The sequence below is a fragment of the Cajanus cajan genome, chromosome 1, assembly GCF_000230855.2.
Source record: "Cajanus cajan strain Asha chromosome 1, NIPB_CcT2T_4, whole genome shotgun sequence".
NCBI lineage: Eukaryota > Viridiplantae > Streptophyta > Magnoliopsida > Fabales > Fabaceae > Cajanus > Cajanus cajan.
In genome coordinates, this window is record NC_138517.1 from 27,008,329 (window position 1) to 27,027,642 (window position 19,314).

At 29.2% G+C, this 19,314-nt stretch overlaps 1 protein-coding gene across 1 annotated transcript; it reads left to right on the top strand.

Moving 5' to 3' along the window:
- The first annotated feature begins 1,238 nt into the window (after positions 1 to 1,238).
- LOC109813812 (transcription factor VIP1) lies at positions 1,239 to 6,738 on the top strand. Its single transcript, XM_020378074.2, has 4 exons — positions 1,239 to 2,023; positions 2,717 to 2,849; positions 5,750 to 5,834; positions 6,182 to 6,738. The coding sequence occupies exons 1-4, from the start codon at positions 1,497 to 1,499 to the stop codon at positions 6,433 to 6,435; spliced, it is 999 nt and encodes a 332-aa protein (XP_020233663.2). The 5' UTR covers positions 1,239 to 1,496; the 3' UTR covers positions 6,436 to 6,738.
- Positions 6,739 to 19,314: the final 12,576 nt, after the last annotated feature.

Consider the following 19,314-nt stretch of genomic DNA (forward strand, 5'->3'; position numbering starts at 1 on the left):
ATTGTAAAAATTAAATGGATAAAAAAAAATTCTTAACTTGTGTGTGAAATAATTATTATATATAGGTGTATGGTGAGTATTGACAAAATTGTACTCATTAAAGACGAGACTCCACCTTTTTCTGATACATTACTTTTTTTTCTGTCACCGAACATGAACTATTCCTATTAACCTTCTCTCTTCTTTATCTATTGTCTCTATCTATCTGGATTTTCAATCTCAAAAACAATTTCTTTATACATTACTTTCGATCGACTAACAAAAGGAGTTGAATTTTCTTGTAGTTGTAAAATCTTGATAAATTTTCATACAACAAAGAGACTTAGTTACCACCAAGTTGTCTATTGTTTTGATAAATTACAATTAGATAGTAAACAAACTATGTTGCTACTAATACTATGAAATGCATTATTAGAAATATTACAAAGACATAATAACAACATACAAGACAAATAAATTTATCCATTCAAAATAGTCACTCGATGACATTGACCAAATGAACCTAAATCCCAAAAATATATTTAAGAAACCAATTTCGTAAAACAAATTCACCCGTTAAGCTTGTTTACTTTTATAAATTTAATTTTTTTTATTTTACATTTAGTATTATATTAGATAGAAAACCATCCTTCACTAGTTAAAAAAAAAAATAAAAAATTAATCCTTTTAGTTCCATTAGCAAATATTTTTCTAATTATCTTTTATAAAATCTAAAATACTAATTATATTTTTCTATTATATTTACAAAATGACTACTTTAATTTATGTAATCCATGAGAATTATACTCAAATATTAAGAGTTTATGAGAGTCAAACACCATACTCAATAATTAAGTTAGATTCTTTGTGTATATAATTAATTAATAATGGCTTATGTCTTTTAATCAATTTATGTATAATTTTAATTCTGATATTAAATATAAAATAAATTATATTAAAAGAAGAATATCTATTTTATGTGCATTAAGTCTCAATATCTCTTACAAAAATTAGTCATTTAATCATTATTTTTAGAGATAAATATTTTTTTTAGTATTATAGTTTCTTAAAAACTAAAATTCAATAATTTTTTTAAAAAAAAAATGAAACGAATCTAGCTATCTATCTTTTGAATAGAGTCCATTTCACTAATGATGCATAGTTTCCATTAAAGTTGAAAGTTAATATGGTGTCAACTCTATTAACATAGCCAATGGGCATTGCCGTCACACATCTATCCCTAATCCCAACACTAATGATGCCTCTTTAGACCATTGGCTCAACTCAACACACCTTTTCCCCACTAAAGTCAAATTTCTTGTCGCTTCCACTTCTTCCTCTTCAAACTCACACCCACCTGAACAACCAACCAACCCTCTTCTCTCTCTCTCTCTCTCTCACCAAAAACACCACAAAAGAAAATAAAACAAGAAAGAAATTATTACAAAAAAAAATAAATAAAAGAAAAGAAAAAAAAAGAAAAGAGAGAGAGTCCGTTTCGTTTCTCATTTTTTTCGATGGACCCGAAGTTCATCGGAAAGCCGCCGGCGACGGTTGACCTAGACCGGATGCCGGAGCGTGGGTCCCACCACCGCCGCTCGCACTCCGACACGTCGTTCCGCTTCGCCGCCAACTTCGACGACCTCCTCCTCTTCGACGCCTCCGACCTCGACATCTCCAACCTCCCCTCGCCGCTCCCGCCGCCGTCTCCCGCCGCCGGAGTGGTGCCGATGGCCGTCGACTCCGACGAGTCCGGTGGCAGGCCGAGGCCTGGCGGGGCGCCCGGCGGCGGGCACCTTCGGAGCCTGTCGGTGGACTCCGACTTCTTCGACGGGTTCGGGCTCGGCGGCGATGAGAGAGGCGGCGGGAAAGGCGGCGGCGGCGGCGAGCGGAGGGTGGGGCACCACCGGCATAGCAACTCGATGGACGGGTCTTCGACGACGTCGTTTGAGGCGGACTCGGTGATGATGGATGGTGTGAAGAAAGCTATGGCTCCGGAGAAACTCGCTGAGCTTGCTCTTATTGATCCTAAGAGAGCTAAAAGGTTCTTCTTTTATTATTTTTTTTTAAAAGAAATTAATTGGGATAAGTTTAAGTGCAATTTCAATTATTTCTTGTGTTTGTGACTTTTTTGATCACTAAGAATTACAATGAAAACACCTGGGTTTTAACCTAGGAACTTGTGCATGATACTCCACTAGTGTTTCCATGCACTACTTTTGTATTTGTGACTTTAATCTTGTGATAAAGTTTATTTAAGTGATGTTATTCGGCTAAAACAAAATTGGCTTCGGTAGATGTACTTGTCTGGCTTTTAGTAAGAAAAAACTTGATTTAATTTTTAGGTTATGTAACTTTTTTTCGTTTTTGTAGGAGATAATTTTAAGTTGTTTCTACAGAAAATAATGTAGTTACAAATTGTATGAAAACTGAGAAAGAAATCTTGGTTTGATGTGCTGATGTTGGTTTGGAATGTTGTATGTGTTTGCAGGATCAGTGATAGTCATAAATTTGATTTAGTTCATTCGTGTGTGCCTTTTTGTTTTGTAATGTTTAACTTTAAATAGGTTGTTTCTGCTGAAAATAGCGTGGTTATGAATTGTTGGATTCTTTATCTTTTCCTATTTTTGATAATAACGAAAAGAGAAGTTGGATTGAGGGATGTAGATTGTGGGAAAGCTGGGAGAAAATAATTGGTTTGAAAACTGATGTTGGTTGGGATGTTTTGTGTTTTCAGGATTCTTGCTAACAGGCAATCTGCTGCTAGATCTAAGGAGAGGAAGATTCGTTACACAAGTGAGTTGGAGAGGAAGGTGCAGACGCTTCAGACCGAAGCAACTAACCTTTCTGCACAGCTTACCATGCTTCAGGTATGTCCCTTTCTTTTGTTTTGCATTTATAAGTCCTAGCTTTTGGTGATGATAAACATGGATTTGGTAACTTGTTCTTGTCAGAGTTTGATGGAGCCCCCAACACTTTAACAATGATGTAGGTTTACTTTATGCTGATTTTTAGTTGTGTTGTCACAGGCTCACAACAGTCTATGGATCCCACACATTGTCAAGGGCCCTTTCTTTAAATGCAAAATGTTTGTTAACATTTTGTGCTGTATATATGAAATTGTCCTCGGTAAAAATTAGATTAAATTACTTTCTATGTCATCCTATGCATTTTGCTCTTATTACAGAAACCTCCCTTATAGTTTGAAAATTTACATATGATTCCCTTAACCTTCAGTAAAGATCCTTCAAAAATTATACCATCCTCAGCTGAATTTCTATATTTTTTTGGTTACATGGGAAAGAAAACAAAGAGGATGTTTGTGTAAATTAAAAAAACAAATTGGTTTTTAGAAATTTACTGTTGCATTTTGTTCTTATTACACATCTGTTATCTGATAAGGACCGAATAACCAGTGTAGAACTCAATCAAGGATAGCCAATGAATGATATATATCTTTACATGGTCACAAACCAGTCACATTTTTTATCTTATACTTGGGAAAAAAAAAATTAGCGTTGTATTAGATGGAGCATATTTTTGCCAGATTTCCCCCTGATTAATGTTGTGACTTGTGAACCATTAAGGCTGTGGCTGCTATATATCACAAACAAGTTATAGACTTCATTTTGATTATGATAAGCATGAACTGGTTCTTTATGCATAGATTCCAGTCATATGAGAAGTCATGATTCAATGCTGGGGTAGTAAATTGAACTGAGAATGATATTCAAAGGTTTAAAACTAGTCATGTGATACCATGACGAACATTTTAGCCCTGTTTATTTGTCTATCGTCTGTACATGTTTATATAACGGATTTCACGACAAACATGGTAAAAGCTGAAAGCAAAGAAGATTTTGGTCATCAAATATATGCATAGCAATAGGAAAAAGAAAAAAAAATGGAATGCAAAGATGTCTATAGCATTTGGAAAGAAGAATCTGAGTAGAAAAAAAGAACCATAGAGTCACGGAAAATTATTTGTTTTAAAGAGTAACCATAATAGCAACCGTGGAAATCCTATGCAATGTGGATGCATGCAACATATTTTGATATACCAGAAGCATATATAATATATCTGTGAAGGTGTGTCTATGCAAGTATGGATGCTAATAAATAATATAGAATCACAGGGCATGCGGGTCAATCAATTGTTCTGAATCAAATAGATAACATATCCTGTTGCATCCTATATCTTTAGTTTTGTCATCTGCTACGGTCATTAAATATCTTCTATTCTTTGTGCATGACCGAAGTGCTTTTGTTCTGAACATGTAAATTGGTTCTGAGCTTTGCTAATTTCTTTCTTTCTCTATCAAACATTAGCCAAGATTATAGAAGAGAGTTTTGTTAGGCAGCTGGCAAACTTAACCTAGTTATGCTTCTTTTCTTTGGTTCAACTTTGTCAATATGCTTGTCATAGGTTGTTACGAAAATGTGGTATTTGATACTTCCCCAAGGCATCAACTGTTGCGTTTAGCCTACCTTTGTTGGATAAGGATTCATTGTTATTTGTTGGAATGGTAGTTTGGATGCTTATAACTACTTGTAATACAGCAGAGTAGGAAGTACACTGGACAGTGGACAGTAATCTCATTATTTTTACTCATAAATATAATGCTAGCCTGCACCCTACACTATACAGTTTTTCCAAAAGTATTTTACATCAATACATCATTGAGGTAGGTTGGCTTGTTTTCATTGCCAAGGTGTGGAATGCAATGTTTTCAAATATATAATCAAATTTTTATAACTTGACTGTATTGCAAGTTACCAATGTCATATCTTTCTAGACGCGCATGGATGGATGACATGATCACTTCATGATTTAATAACCGTATCTTATGGTTAGGATTTATGTGCATCTGGCTTTACAGTGTAAAGAAACCAGAGGATACTGGTGCAGAATTTTTAGTGTATTTGGGGGAAAATGGAATATTAAGTTGAGTTCAGAGAAAACTTTTATGCCATATTTTTCTTTATTGGTTTTTTTAAGAGGTAAAGATGGAAAGGTTCTTTCATGGCATATTAAGTATGCAATGATTTGGTTACCACTAGGATAATGTCGGATATGTCTGATATGTCAAGGATAATTCCATGTAGTTACCACCTTGGGAACTTGGGATATATTGGTCCTCTTAGCTTCTATGGGTTGTTTGACCAGTGACTTTGTTAGAGGGCTTTCTTCATTGAATATTGAATCGAAGAGTGTTTGGCATGCATTGCTGAAATGATGTGTGTTATGCTTTCTTTTTTATGTATTAGGATATTTTATCCTTGTCTCTTACAAATTTCTTTTGATAAATATTAATGAGGCTATGACTGTTCTTAATTAATGCCATAGCACTAAAGAAAAGTAACTTGCAAGATACCACATTGGTGGCCAGACTATAGAAAGGTAATCATCCACATATCCAACACCTAGGTATTAGGTTCCCTTGATTGCATTGGAACTCACCACTATCAAGGTCTGTTTTATGAGCAAGACTTCAGTAAGATATCCCAAATTCAAAACTCAAATTGGTGCTTGTGCATGTGACTCTTGTATAGATTAGTGGTCCCCACCACTTGAACGTATCTGATTCCGACCCTTGAAGCTTAACAAAGTTTGTCTGAATTCAATCAAACTATTCTGACCATGTAGCTTTAGTATTCCACTTAAATTCAATTTTGTACGCATGCATGATTTAAATTCAATTTTGTACGCATGCATGATTAGGGAACGAACAAAAAAGCAGCAAACTTATGAATATCTCATATGATGCAGAGAGACACTACAGATTTGACAGCCGAGAATAAGGAGCTCAAACTGCGTTTAGAGGCTTTGGAGCAGGAAGCGCAGCTTAGAGAAGGTTTGCATCATTTCATGTGTATATGCCTTAACAAATGAACATGTTCTGTCCCCTTTTATCTATCATTTCATATGAATTGGATAAATAAATAAGTTTCAATCATTATTCATTACACTTGTTTGTTGCATGAACATTATCCGGTGAATCTTCATGTGTGCCAAATTTACCCCTTTCCTAAATTGTGCACAAAAGAATTGGAGAATCCTAATGCATATTTTTCAAAACAAAATATATTCTAGTCCAGCAAAAAATATTGCTCGAAATTTTTAAGTTGCCGATTTTTTATTTGCTTGTTTCTAATTTAAGACATGAATATCAATCAACATGGCAACAATATGTGATTGTAGATCTCAATGAGGCATTGAAGGAAGAACTGCAACGCCTTAGGGCACAAAGTAGTCGTTTGGGTGCTATTGCTGGTAACCCTTCTTTTGGTGGGTTATTCAACCAGTTGGCTTCCCAGCTAGCCATGCAACAGTTGACTAATTCTGCACCTCAGCAGTCACAACACCAGCCACAGGTTGGCATGCCTCCTCCTCCCTCTGGACAGAATCACCCTAACTTCATGGACTTCAATCAGCATAATAACAGCAGTAAATGATTTGGTTACATGCAACATTCATCACAAGTAACATCTTGTGCGTATATATGTGAAATTGGTGAGACTTGTGAAGGGTATCTGTGCAGTTCAGTGTCCTTAGTCTTGTATTGTGTTTATCTTCTCTAGTTGTAGAATAGAACTGTACTCCTTTGTGTACTCTCTTCAGTCATAGGTTAGAAGCACAGTCTTTGAAATATGTGTTATAGCTCTTGGGTGAATCAAGGTAACATAACGATGTAGAAATACTAATTAATAATACTATAGATGGTGAATAAAGTTTATTAATTAGCTTCTGTGATTAAATTAGCAGGCTACATATGTTAGAAGTTGAAGCAGAAAGAATCTTCTCGGTATATGCTTGGATTCTAGTTAAGATTATGAATTCAAAACTTTTTGGTTTTTCACCATGTGACATGATGAGAATCTCAGTATTCGTTTTCCAGATTTTCATTAAAAACCATTGTTTAGGGAAATAAAATATTTAAACTGCATAAATTGATTTAATTATTTGCCGAGGCACCGAAATATCAGTAATTATTCTGCGTGTTGATTGGTGCTATCTGAGAAGAAAAATACACTTAACCATATGTCAGGCTAATGGGACCTGTGGGTCAAGGGATATTGGCAGATTAAATTATAACGACAGGGATATGGGAATATCAAATGAAGTATGTCATATTTTTGTAAATTTGTAGAATTGATGTGTTTATTATGAATATTTAATTTAATAGTTAAATTGTTTAAAATTTAATGTAAATTATGGATTATTGATTGAATTAATTAAACTATATTATTTTGAAGTAAGGGGATATATACACATATACATATTTAATAGTAGCTTTTGATAAAGTTAATATACTTAATAATTTATAGTATATGATGAATTTCATCGACCAAATAATCAAATTAAAGTTTTTAATATATATATATATATATCAAGTATACACATTTTTAAACATTTTGAAAACTATTTGATAGTTTGATTCATCAACTTATATTGACGAATAACAAAGTATTATATGATTTTCAAAATTTTTGATAATTTTTAGAATTTATTTATATATTAATATTTTTTAATTTAACATTTAGATCATTGAAATTTAACATCCAACATCTTAATATTTCTAAAATTATTAAAATGATATTTTGATTAATTAAGAGAATTTTATAAAATATTTTAGAGACTTTTAATCATTATGAGTACTTTTAATTAAATAATAAATATTTATAATTTTTTTTGTATAATATTTATTAGAAAAATATGTATTTTTATGATATCGTATTATAATAAGTATTAGGAGAAAAATACGTGTTTGATTATAATTTTTTGTATATTTTACTCTAATTATAATTGTATGGGGAGAAATATATTTATATTATATCATTTATTTGTTAATTACTATTATTGTATTTTGTTATAATTATTTGGATTGATTTTGATAATCATTTTAATATTTTATATGTATATGAAAATATTATAATACTTTATAATTAAATAATTTATTTATTTTATTAAGTCAAGGATGAGTTTTGTAACTAGGGTTAAAATATATTAACTATTGAGTTACTAAGGAATTGAGATTTTAAGAGGAGATTACCACAAGTTTTAATTTTATTTTTTTTACATTTATTTTCTTTTCACGCTTACGGTTTGAAGAACGGGAAGAAGAATAAAAAAATCATTGGAGATCACTTCGAAGATCCACATCCTTTGTCTACCCTTCATCAAGGTAAAGGGGGAGCGAATAGTTTCATTTTGGGAGTGGGATGTATGTTGAATCCCATCTCTGTCATCTGTGTTTGTATGTGAGGGGTTTCCTAAAAATGCGTCTTTATCTTCTTTGTTATTATTCGATGTTCTATTTGATGTTATTGATATGTATATGTATTCAATTTGGTATTTGATTTGATAATTGTGAATCTTGGATTGTCCATGGGTTTCTATAGGAACCTTAAGAGAATGTATTTTGGTGTTTGTATGAGGAGATGATATGAGCCTGTGAATTTATGTAATTGATGGCTTAATAAAGTGAATTTAGGTTTTTAGTCTATGATTCTATGAATTGATGACCAATTTTGATGAATTTTGATGATGAGATGAGTTATGAGGCCCAAAGAATCGAAGTTCACATCTGTCAGATTCGTCGTGAGTGTGATCGATGAGTCATGGTTGTGATTGGTCAGTCAAGGGCATGACCAGAGTCATGACTGTGACTCATGCTATTGCTCATTTTTCTCATTCTTTTCTTGTCTTTTCTCCCTTTGCTTAAGATGAGTTATATTTATGAGTTTGAGATAACTTGAGGATGGTTAGCTTGAGGATACAATCTAGTAATAATAAGTAAGTAATCGAGTTAATTAATATTCAAAAGATATAATGGTGACAAATGTTCTTATAATGATTATAATTGAGGTGTTTCAGTAGCATGGCTTGGGATTTTGATTCATAGTGTTAGTATTGAATGGTTTCACCCTTTAGATATTTGATCTTATGAATGATTTGAGGTAACTATATTAATGTTTAGGAAGATAAATCATGATGGAGAACAATTGTGAATAAGTATGATGTGAATTAATTGTTAACAACTTGAGGTGTTTTGGTGATAATGATGCCTAATGACTTAATATATTTGATATTGATAAGGTTGCTAGATTAGTTAAGTTATTGGTTAAATGCTTAGTGACGTTGATCTCTTAGTGATTATGGTTGAAGTGTTAACATAAAATTAGATGATTTCATAATGATTCTATCTTGAGGTGTATTAGATGACGTGTAATTGTTGTGTTGAACTACAAATATGTGTAATCATTGTACTAATTAATGTTGAAAAACTAGTTATGGTATCTGAGTGTGTTATTGACATGATTATGAGCTATATATGAATTGATTGATGTGCTATAGTACTAATATAATTGGTGTGTATGGATCTTGTGAGGATCATATGATGAGAAGTTTAAGAGAGGCTTAGCCATGATGTGATTATAAATTGTAAAGATAATTGACACACAATTATGGGTATGTATAGTGCATCATATGCATAAATGATTTTGAAGGATAAGATATGGAATACACCTTTAGAGAAGACCCCCTTGTGTAAAAGCTTGGGCATCAGTCCTTGGGGACAATTAGATTTAGAAAGCCCCAGTCTTGCCTATTGTGTGCATGGAGTGGAAATTGCATGACTTCCCTATCTTACTATACCCTGGTAGTATATTCTTCTAGTGAGAGTGCATTGAGAGTGTGACCTAACATGTACTCATAGACTACTTTGTGTGTTGCTTGAGTCAAAACAGCACATGATGTTTTTGATTGACATTAGATGTAGTCCGTGTCAATTACAAATTGCATACGAATGAACTATTGTATTAGCTTATTATGTTTTGAACAATTGTAACATTTTTATAGTATTGTTGTGATTAAATGTTGTATCTTGTTTGTGTTTGTCAATCCGACTGCATTCTATGCCGTGAGCCAGAATGAGATGTTTCTCACTCCCATTGTTTTGTGTTGTTGCACGTGATTTTCAACATGATATTGAGGATGTTGGTGATGAGACTTAGTCCTCATAAATAGGTCATGCTTTGATAGGATGTGACATCAAAACATAATTATGAATTTTCTTTCTATTGTTATATTTTTAAATAGTTGTTATTTTCTTTGTAATTTCAATTGAATTTTTGTTGTTATTTGTTTAAGATAAAATGTGATACCTTCTATTTTGAATATTGAGATTTATTTATGATAAGATTTTCTATTCATTTTTTATTTATTCATGTATTATGTTATGTGGGGGTAGAGGGTGTTACACAACATATACTGAGTTATTAAGTAAACTAACTTTACAAAAAGTTACTTTTGGAGTAATTTGATCTCTCCCCTCTTTTTTTTCTTCTTTTCTCTCTCTCTCTCTCTCTCTCTCTCTATATATATATATATATATATATATATATATATATATATATATATAATTTTTTTTCAACTTTGGTGTTCTTCCCTTTATATGAGACAAAAGTTTTTTTCCCCATCTTTTTCAAGGGCTTTTAATAAATTAATTCTACTTCCTTACTTTTCTTCTACCAAATAATATTTCAAAGCTAACTTTCACTCATTTCTTTTCCCTTCCCTCAATTTCCACCCTACTTTTATCTTAGCAAATAAGTCTTAATGAAATGGGAAAAGTTATCTTAGTATGCCAAAAATTTAGGAAGAGAATTTTTTATATTATAAGATACCAACTTTAATGAAAAATATAATTACATATAACTTCAAATTTTAAAAATAGTATTTGCTAAATTTAATCTGCATCTAAAATTTATTTAAGACCAACAACAAAAACATTGAGAAGTTACTTTGGAATCCTTTAATTTATTAAATTATAAAGAAAACTGTATAATTATGTTTTTTTAGGCTTTTCAAATCTATAAGAAATTGTAATTAAAAAAGTTTGTGATTTACTAATGATAAAGAAGTCAGGGTTAATTTCTAAGCACATTCTAATTGGTTGCAAATCCTTGTTAATCTAACCATCAATAAATATATATATATATATATATATATATATATATATAATCTTCTAACCATAATTTCTTAGGTGATGAGAAATTTTAAATCCTTTAATTAAAATCTCAAATCCTTGGGAAAGTGTAAGCGATTTGTACTAAGATTAGAGATTTGAATGTTGACTAATAAACTTTATACTATTCTTAGTAATAATGTATATAAGGTTTCTTTTCTATATCATTGTTTTAAAAGTGTTTCCTAACAACATTAAATCCCATGGGTTAATATATTTATTTATTTTTTAAATGTTTTGATTTAAGGGTGCATCCGTGAAGAGTACTTTTGCCTCCTTGGTTCCTCTCTATAAAACACAACTCGTTATCAATATCAGTGAATGCAATTTCTTTTCCTAGGCCTTTTTATATGTCTTTATGCTTAAGGCCTAAACAAATTACCTGTTTAAGTGACCAGAATGTTTGCTTAAGCGAGCCTTCGAAAAATATTACATGTGTTTTCTATTATACCTTGCTTAAGCATTAGATGGTTTGCTAGTCTTAAAAGCTCAAAAGGAAGTGCCCTCTAGCTTTTCTCACTTAAGTGATTACGATGATTTGCTTAATCAAAAGCCTTCAATACCCAAAAAAGATCGTTCTTTCTCTTACGTCGCTTAGGTGATCAAAATGGTTCACTTAAGACAATATTCTCTTTCTTTGAATTCAACTTTGTAGTCAAGATAGCTTGACTTCTCCAACTCTTCACTGATAATTTTTTTAACTATTTCATTTGTTGTAAATTCACATAAAAAAACATAAAAGAAATACAGCCACTAAAACATTTAAGCTTGAACTTATGTATTTGTGGTTTAATAGTAACTTATGGGTAAGCATGACTCTAAAGCATAAAAAAATACTTAATAATCACATAATATGTCTCCAAATATCATTCATATGAGGTGATTATTAACAATCCAAAGTTCTTTTTGTATAGTTTTCATTTTAATTTCTTTGCATAGTAATTTTAAATATATATTTGTGCAAAAGATAAAATAATAGTTCAAGTGTTTATTAGAAAACTCACGTTTGTTGGAACATAAAACATGACATGTATGGCAACACTAGTTGTTCATATACTATAGATGTTATCAAATAAGCAAGCATAAACATTGGACAAACTATATAATCTAATAAAACACACACACACATATATATATATATATATATATATATATATATATATATATATATATATATATATATATATATATATATATATAGAACATTTGAGTATTTATATTTACTAGACAATCTTGTGAAAACATATTGGACATTCAAGTTTATTTAGATTTAGCTTGTTTTTATCTTTTACAAAAAAAAAAAATTCACATAAAATTTTAGTGTCATTGTTTTCATCAAAACATTTGGAGATTTAACTATTAATTTATCTTTGGTTCCAACAATTATCACCGATTTGTCCATTGGTTTGATTGATCATAATTATATATAAATAAGATTTTCATTTATTAATACTTCCAAATTCTTATTTAGGAATATTAGAAACACATAATAAGATATGTCAATTGATTTTTCTTTTCAATGATAAAAAAATGAATTTTCTTTTAACGAAAGCTAGTTGGTGACAACAATCAAATAAAACTTAATCCCTTGATGATATAGAGAAAATAAAACTCAAAAGATTTTATACATTAGGCTTATTTACTTTTAAAAGATTCTTATTTTTGGCATTCAATATTAAAATATGATGAAAAGCCACTCTTTGTCTTATTTCCAAAACCTATAGAAATTATTTTTTTAGGGTAAAATATCATTTGAGTTCTTGAAAGTGTAAAATATTACTCACTGAATCCAAAATTTAAAAAAAAAGTGACATAATATTAACTTATATTTAAGGATTTAAAGGACAATAAGTGGTTAGTTTTAGGGACTTAAATGAAACAATTAGATTTTTCTCGGATTTTATTTATTTATTTTCTTTTATATTTTCTTACTTTTAGAGATAAAAGTGTCGGCAACATACATTTTTAGAGACCTAAATGGTATTTTATCCTTATTTTTTTAACTTAACAAATATTTTTAGTGTTTATTTTACATCATAGATAATTTAAAATTTATTGTATAATAATATTTTGAAAATAATAAGGTAATTATATAAATAACCATGGCAATTCACTCTTTACAACTCCAACAATAATACATTTGATTGTTTTATTGTAAAACTCAAGTTATTAAGACAATTGTTGGTAGTAAAGGTTAATCCTTAAGCTTTTAAACCAATGTGTCGTTAACTATTTAAACTCAATGTATTATTAGTAGACGATATCATTTAAAGAAATAATGTTAAAAAAAATAGACCAATGAATTTTTATTACTAATTTGACTAGTTACGGTCAAATTAACTTACCAACTAGACAATTATTAATACCTTCAAATATGATATTGTGAATGAATGAAAGTTCTGAGGACAAATAATTACTTTTATTATTATAAAAGGATTTTTTCACATAGTGGTAAGGCACTACTAGGAAAGTATTGTTCCATGTCACCAATTCTATATTGATTTTAAGAAAAATGATGTAGAAATAAAATACGGTGACATTTTTGTAATTAAATGTAAAACATAAACATATCACATCAGTTCAATTATGAACAGATGTAGATGAAAATATAATTCTACATTAGTTCACTAAAAAATCGATATAGATTAAGACATAAATCTACATCAATTTTCAAATAGAATTGATGTAGATTTATGTCTTAATCTACATCAATTTTCATACAGAACTGATATAGACGTGAATATTCTACATTGTTTTAAAAATTGATGTAGAAGTCTATTCATTTTCTAAGTTGCTATATTTTATATCATTTTTAGAACTGATGTAAATGACTTCATAAAAACAATGTAGATAATGCGTCCTATAGTGTTGAGATTGTTGAGCTTACTGAAGATTGTTGAGTTAATTACTGAGTTAATTATTGAGTCAATTACTGAAGTCTCTATTGAAAATCTTTATGAAGTTTGAAGAAGTTTTAGTTTTGATGATAATATCATTATATTTGTATATATTTATTTAGTTTGCTTCATTCATTTTTATATTTCATGACCTATGTTGAAAAGGATAATGTATTGCTTGTTATTAGACTTAGGTTTGGATGTGTTTGCTTATTGTGATGAATTAATTTCAAAATTACATCTTGTTTTAGAAAACATAAAACTCATATTTCAACTTAATGTTTCTCATTTTATGTGAAAACATAATGTAAGAGATTACAATGTGTTTTGACATAAAATGAAACTTGGTTCATTCAAAAGAATTCATGATTAAGTCAGGTAATAGATTACCATGTGAGGCAATAGATTACTGAAACTTAGATTTGAAGTGGAATTTAACATCCTCTATGTGATAATCGTTTAGCTATTCATGTAGTTGATTACCATAGTGACTTTTGAGTGAAAACAAGTGAAACAAGTTGAAAAAGTATCGAGATAATCAATTACCAACATTAGTAATTGATTACCTCTGCTAGAAAATGAGTTCTATGGTTTTTGGGACTTGAGATAATCGATTACTAGGAATAGTAATCGATTACCTCTATTCTTGTTTCTCAAGTTTCAGTTCTCAGTAAAAACCGGTAATAGATTACCTGATATTGGTAATAGATTACTACTATTACGAGTTTTTAATATTGAAATCTTATTTACTCTATAAATATAACTTTTTGAAAAATTAAAAGAAGGATGACATTTTTTATTAGAAAAATCAAAGAGTGATATAGAGAAAAGATTTTTTCAAGAATCTAAAAATCATTTTTTGAGAGAAGATCAAATATTTTCAAAACAATTCAAGAGCAAAGAAACTCAAGAAGATGTTATCTTGAAAGAAGTTTAAGAAATTCAAGGTTTCTGAACAATTCATTGTGAAAGATCAATATGCACTACATGGTATGCTATGGTATGTTACTCTTTGAGATAAGGGTATTTCATGAAAAAGTGTAAGAGAAATCTTGAGATAGGTTTTCTCAACTGGATTCTTGAGGTGCAAGAATTCTAGAGATTGTATAATCTTGTGGGATCAAGATTAGGTCACTACAAAAAAACACTTATTACCGACAGACTTTTTCTCACAGATAAATATCTGTATGAAAAATAACATTACCGACGGATTTTTTCGACGGATATGCGTCCGTTTGAAAAATAATTGATTCCGACGAATATTAGTCACATATTTTTTCCGTCTGAAATTTCATATGGATATCACCCACACATTTTTTGTGTGGGAAAATTATGATGTTTCAAACAGATATTTCCCACGGATTATCTGTCTAAAACATTGTTCATAAAAAATGGAAAAAAAAAAGTTCGTCGATAACTTTAAAAAATTTAATAATAAAAGATTAATAAATTAAATTCTTAAATACTTAACTAATTTTCTTTGCTAATTAATTTACCATACCAACTATTATATATATATATATATATATATATATATATAAAATTTATAATTAAATGATAGTATAAAATAATAATTTACTATCAATATATTTTAATATTATATAGTTAATTTTATTTAAAATTGAGAAATATATAATTAGTGAAATGATATATTGATGCATGATAGTCTAAAATTAAAAGATAATTTCTTAACATTTATAATAATTTTACCAATTTTGAATTATATTGTTTTTAATAAAACAAGATTATTATTTAATATAATTTTAAAATAATTTTTTTAAAAATATTATCAACAATACCCACGAAATTACCAACGTTATTACCGACGGATGTATCCTTGGATAATTATTTTTTATTAATAATTTATTTTAAAAATAATAAAATTAATTCATAAGTAATTATAATAAATAAAAATTAAATTAGATAATTACCCACGAAATTACTCATGCATGTATTTGTGGGTAGTTATTTTTTATTAATAATTTATTTTAAAAATAATAAAATTAATTTATAAGTAATTATGATAAATAAAAATTAAATTAGATAATTACCCACGAAATTATCCACGAATGTATCCATGGGTAATTACCGACGGATAAATCTGTGAGTATTTATTTTTTAATTAATAATTTATATTAAAATAATAAAATTAATTTATAAGAAATTAAAATAAATAAAAATTAAATTAGATAATTATCCACGGATGTATCCGTGGGTAATTATTTTTTATTAATAATTTTTGTTAAAAATAATAAAATTAATTTATAAGTAATAATGATAAATAAAAACTAAATTAGATAATTTAAAAAAAAATATATAAAATTCTTATAATTAAAGAAAAGTCTCTAAAAATGCTATGGTACAAGAAAGACATTTGTGCTTTGTATATAAAAGTTAATTATTCTTTAATTAGTTACTAATTTTCATTTAATATATATTTATACAAATTTTAAATATGATTTATTGATTTAACTATAATATTTATTTTTATATAATTTATTATAAATTTTAATTATAATAAATAAAAATGTCACTTGTGAAATACACAAACTAAAATATTAATATTTTTTAATTTAAATAAAAAATTATAGTATTATATTATATTGTAATTTGTGAAATAGATTGGAATGAGAGAGATTCAAAGATTATACAAGTATGAGATTGTATAGTTGAAAATGACTTAAAGGAATTAATTTGTACTATTTATACCAATGAGATGCATCTACTCTTTGGTAGCTTATTCTTTAAGAACTTCACGGTTAAGCGTGCTTGACATGAGATAATTTAGAGATGGGTGACCTTTTGGAAAGTTTTCTAGAAAAATGTGCAAGTGACAACAAGGCACGCTGAAAAGTCTTGTGTTAATTTGTGGGGTTTGTGAGGTCAATCTTTGATCCTAAAAGCATTCGAATATCTCAAAAATGGTTACCCATAGAGAGCTCTGATTGGTGAAGGGTTATGACCGACGAGGAGTTGTGTGAAGTGTCATGGAGTGGAGTTGCTGAAAGGTTAGATATGAGACATGGTTGCACTAAATAAGGATGTTATTTAATATAATTTCAAAATATTTTTTTAAATATTATCAACAATACCCACGGATAAAATTCGTGAGTAATCCCGTCGGAAAGTTACCCATAGATTATAATCCGTCGGTAAATGTTTCAGAAGAGTAATTTTCCAACGGATTATTGTCCGTCTGTAATCCGTCGGAAATGAAGTGTTATCCACAAATTTTTTGGATTACCCACGGATTTTGGTTGTCTGTAATTTCAAAATTTCTTGTAGTGGGTGATTGTGTTTTCTAATTATAATATTTCTTGTACATGGTGTTTGTAAAGAATATTATAGTAGAAAGACTAGATTTGGCGGGGAGCTAAGTCTGAAACCGGATGTAGGTCTTTGTATGGCTGAATTAGTATAGATCATTTTGCTATTTCTCTCTTTACCTTCATATATTGTTATAATTCATATTGAATTGATAAAAAGAATTTCAAGATTGTTAAAGAAACGTTTTCTTAAATATTATAGATTGTTGATTTGTGAAATATGATATGATATATGAAATCTGGTAATAAAGTGAAGGAAGGTAATTACTAAAATCAATTTGGATTACAACTTCTATTCCGCTGTGTAATAATTCTAATATACTTTGTATCTTGTTTGGTTTGTAATCTGAATGTGTTTAGTAATAAGTTGTATAAGAAAGAAAGAAATTAACAAGAAAGCAAGAGAGACCATTAGAAGCCATCTAAGCGAAGAATCTATTCAACCCCCCCTTCTAGATTCGTGTTCTACCTGGGACCAACATATAGTTGTGAGGACAAAATGGACCCATTACCTTGACCTTAGGAAAGATATTGAGAAAACAAATTTACTGAAAACCTTGACCTAGTTATTCATAATTAGCTAACTTTTTTTTCTACCACTAAGTACATGAACCATGCTTGCTAACCTTCTTTCTGTTGGTCTTGGGTAGAACACAAATCTAGAAGGGAGTTGAATAGATTCTTCGCTTAGACGACTTCTAATGGTCTTTCAAACTCTCTTTCTAATTTCTTTACTTTCTTTAGACCAATTTTAATTAATCACATTTAGATTACTAATATAATCAAGAATATAATTAATCAGATTTAATACACAGCGGAAAAAATATTGTAATCCAAATTGATTTTAGTAATTACCTTTTTTCTTTATTACCAAATTGCATATATCATACTCAGATTTTCAAATAAGCAATTGATAATATTCAAGAAAACAGTTTTTTGAAATTATTGAGATTTTTTTTTGTTTTCAATTTAACAAGAATTATAATAAGGTATGAAGGTTAAGAGAGAATTTTCACAATGATCTATACTGATTCAGCCATACAAAGGCCTACATCCAGTTTTAGACTTAGCTCCCCACTAAATCCAGTTATTCCACTATAATATTGTTTACAAACACCAAGTACAAGCAATATTATAATCATAATCTAAATCACATAATCTTGATCCCACAAGATTACACAAACAAAGAATTCTTGCACCTCAAAAATCTACTTGAGAAAAACCTATCTCAAGATTTCTCTTAACTCTTTCTTGAGACATCCTATCTCAAAGAGTAACACAACCAAAAGTTCAAACAAAGATTAAAGATCGAAAAGGGTACACCTAAAATGTGTAGAAAGATCTTGTTCAAAGATTAGTTCATAAACTTCTTGAAATTTTTCAAGAACTCATCTTCTTTAATAAATCTTTAGCACTTGTATTCTTTTTGAAAAGTATGTGATATTTTCTTGTTCTAAAAATGTTTTCCAAAATATATTTGATCTTTTTTTTCTTAAGTTTTCGAAAAGAGTTATATTTATAGTACAAAGAGGATTTTAGTATTTAAAATTTTTGTAACAACTATAGTCTATGACCTGTGAAGGTAATCTATTACTAGACTTTTCAAAACTAAAATTAGATTGATTATAGAACAGAGGTAATCTGTTACCAAGAATGGTAATCAATTATCACGAGCTTTAGTAAACATAAAACTCAATTTTATGCAGAGGTAATCGGCTACTAAGGAGGTTAATCGATTAACTCAATACCAAAATCACTTGTTTTCACTCAAAAGTCACCATGGTAATCTATAACCTCGATTAGTAATCGATTATCACAGAGAGAACTTCGAATTCTACTTCAAAACTAAGTTTCAGTAATCTATTATCTGAATGGTAATCTATTACATGACTTAATATTAAATTCTTTTGAATGAATCAAGTTTCATTTTATGTTAAAACACTTTGTAATCTATTACCAACTCTTGATAATCTATTACATTATGTTTTCACATAAAATGAGAAACATTGAGTTATGTTTTCTAAAACAAGATAAGTTTTTGAAATCATAACAATTATAACAAGCAAACACATACAAGCCTAA

Excerpts from the sequence above, each read along its gene's own strand:
- LOC109813812 (XM_020378074.2), top strand. The coding sequence starts at position 1,497 with ATGGACCCGAAGTTCATCGGAAAGCCGCCGGCGACGGTTGACCTAGAC. Across the intron at positions 2,024-2,716 it reads GATCCTAAGAGAGCTAAAAG|GATTCTTGCTAACAGGCAAT; the intron begins GTTCTTCTTTTA and ends TTGTGTTTTCAG. Across the intron at positions 5,835-6,181 it reads GGAAGCGCAGCTTAGAGAAG|ATCTCAATGAGGCATTGAAG; the intron begins GTTTGCATCATT and ends ATGTGATTGTAG.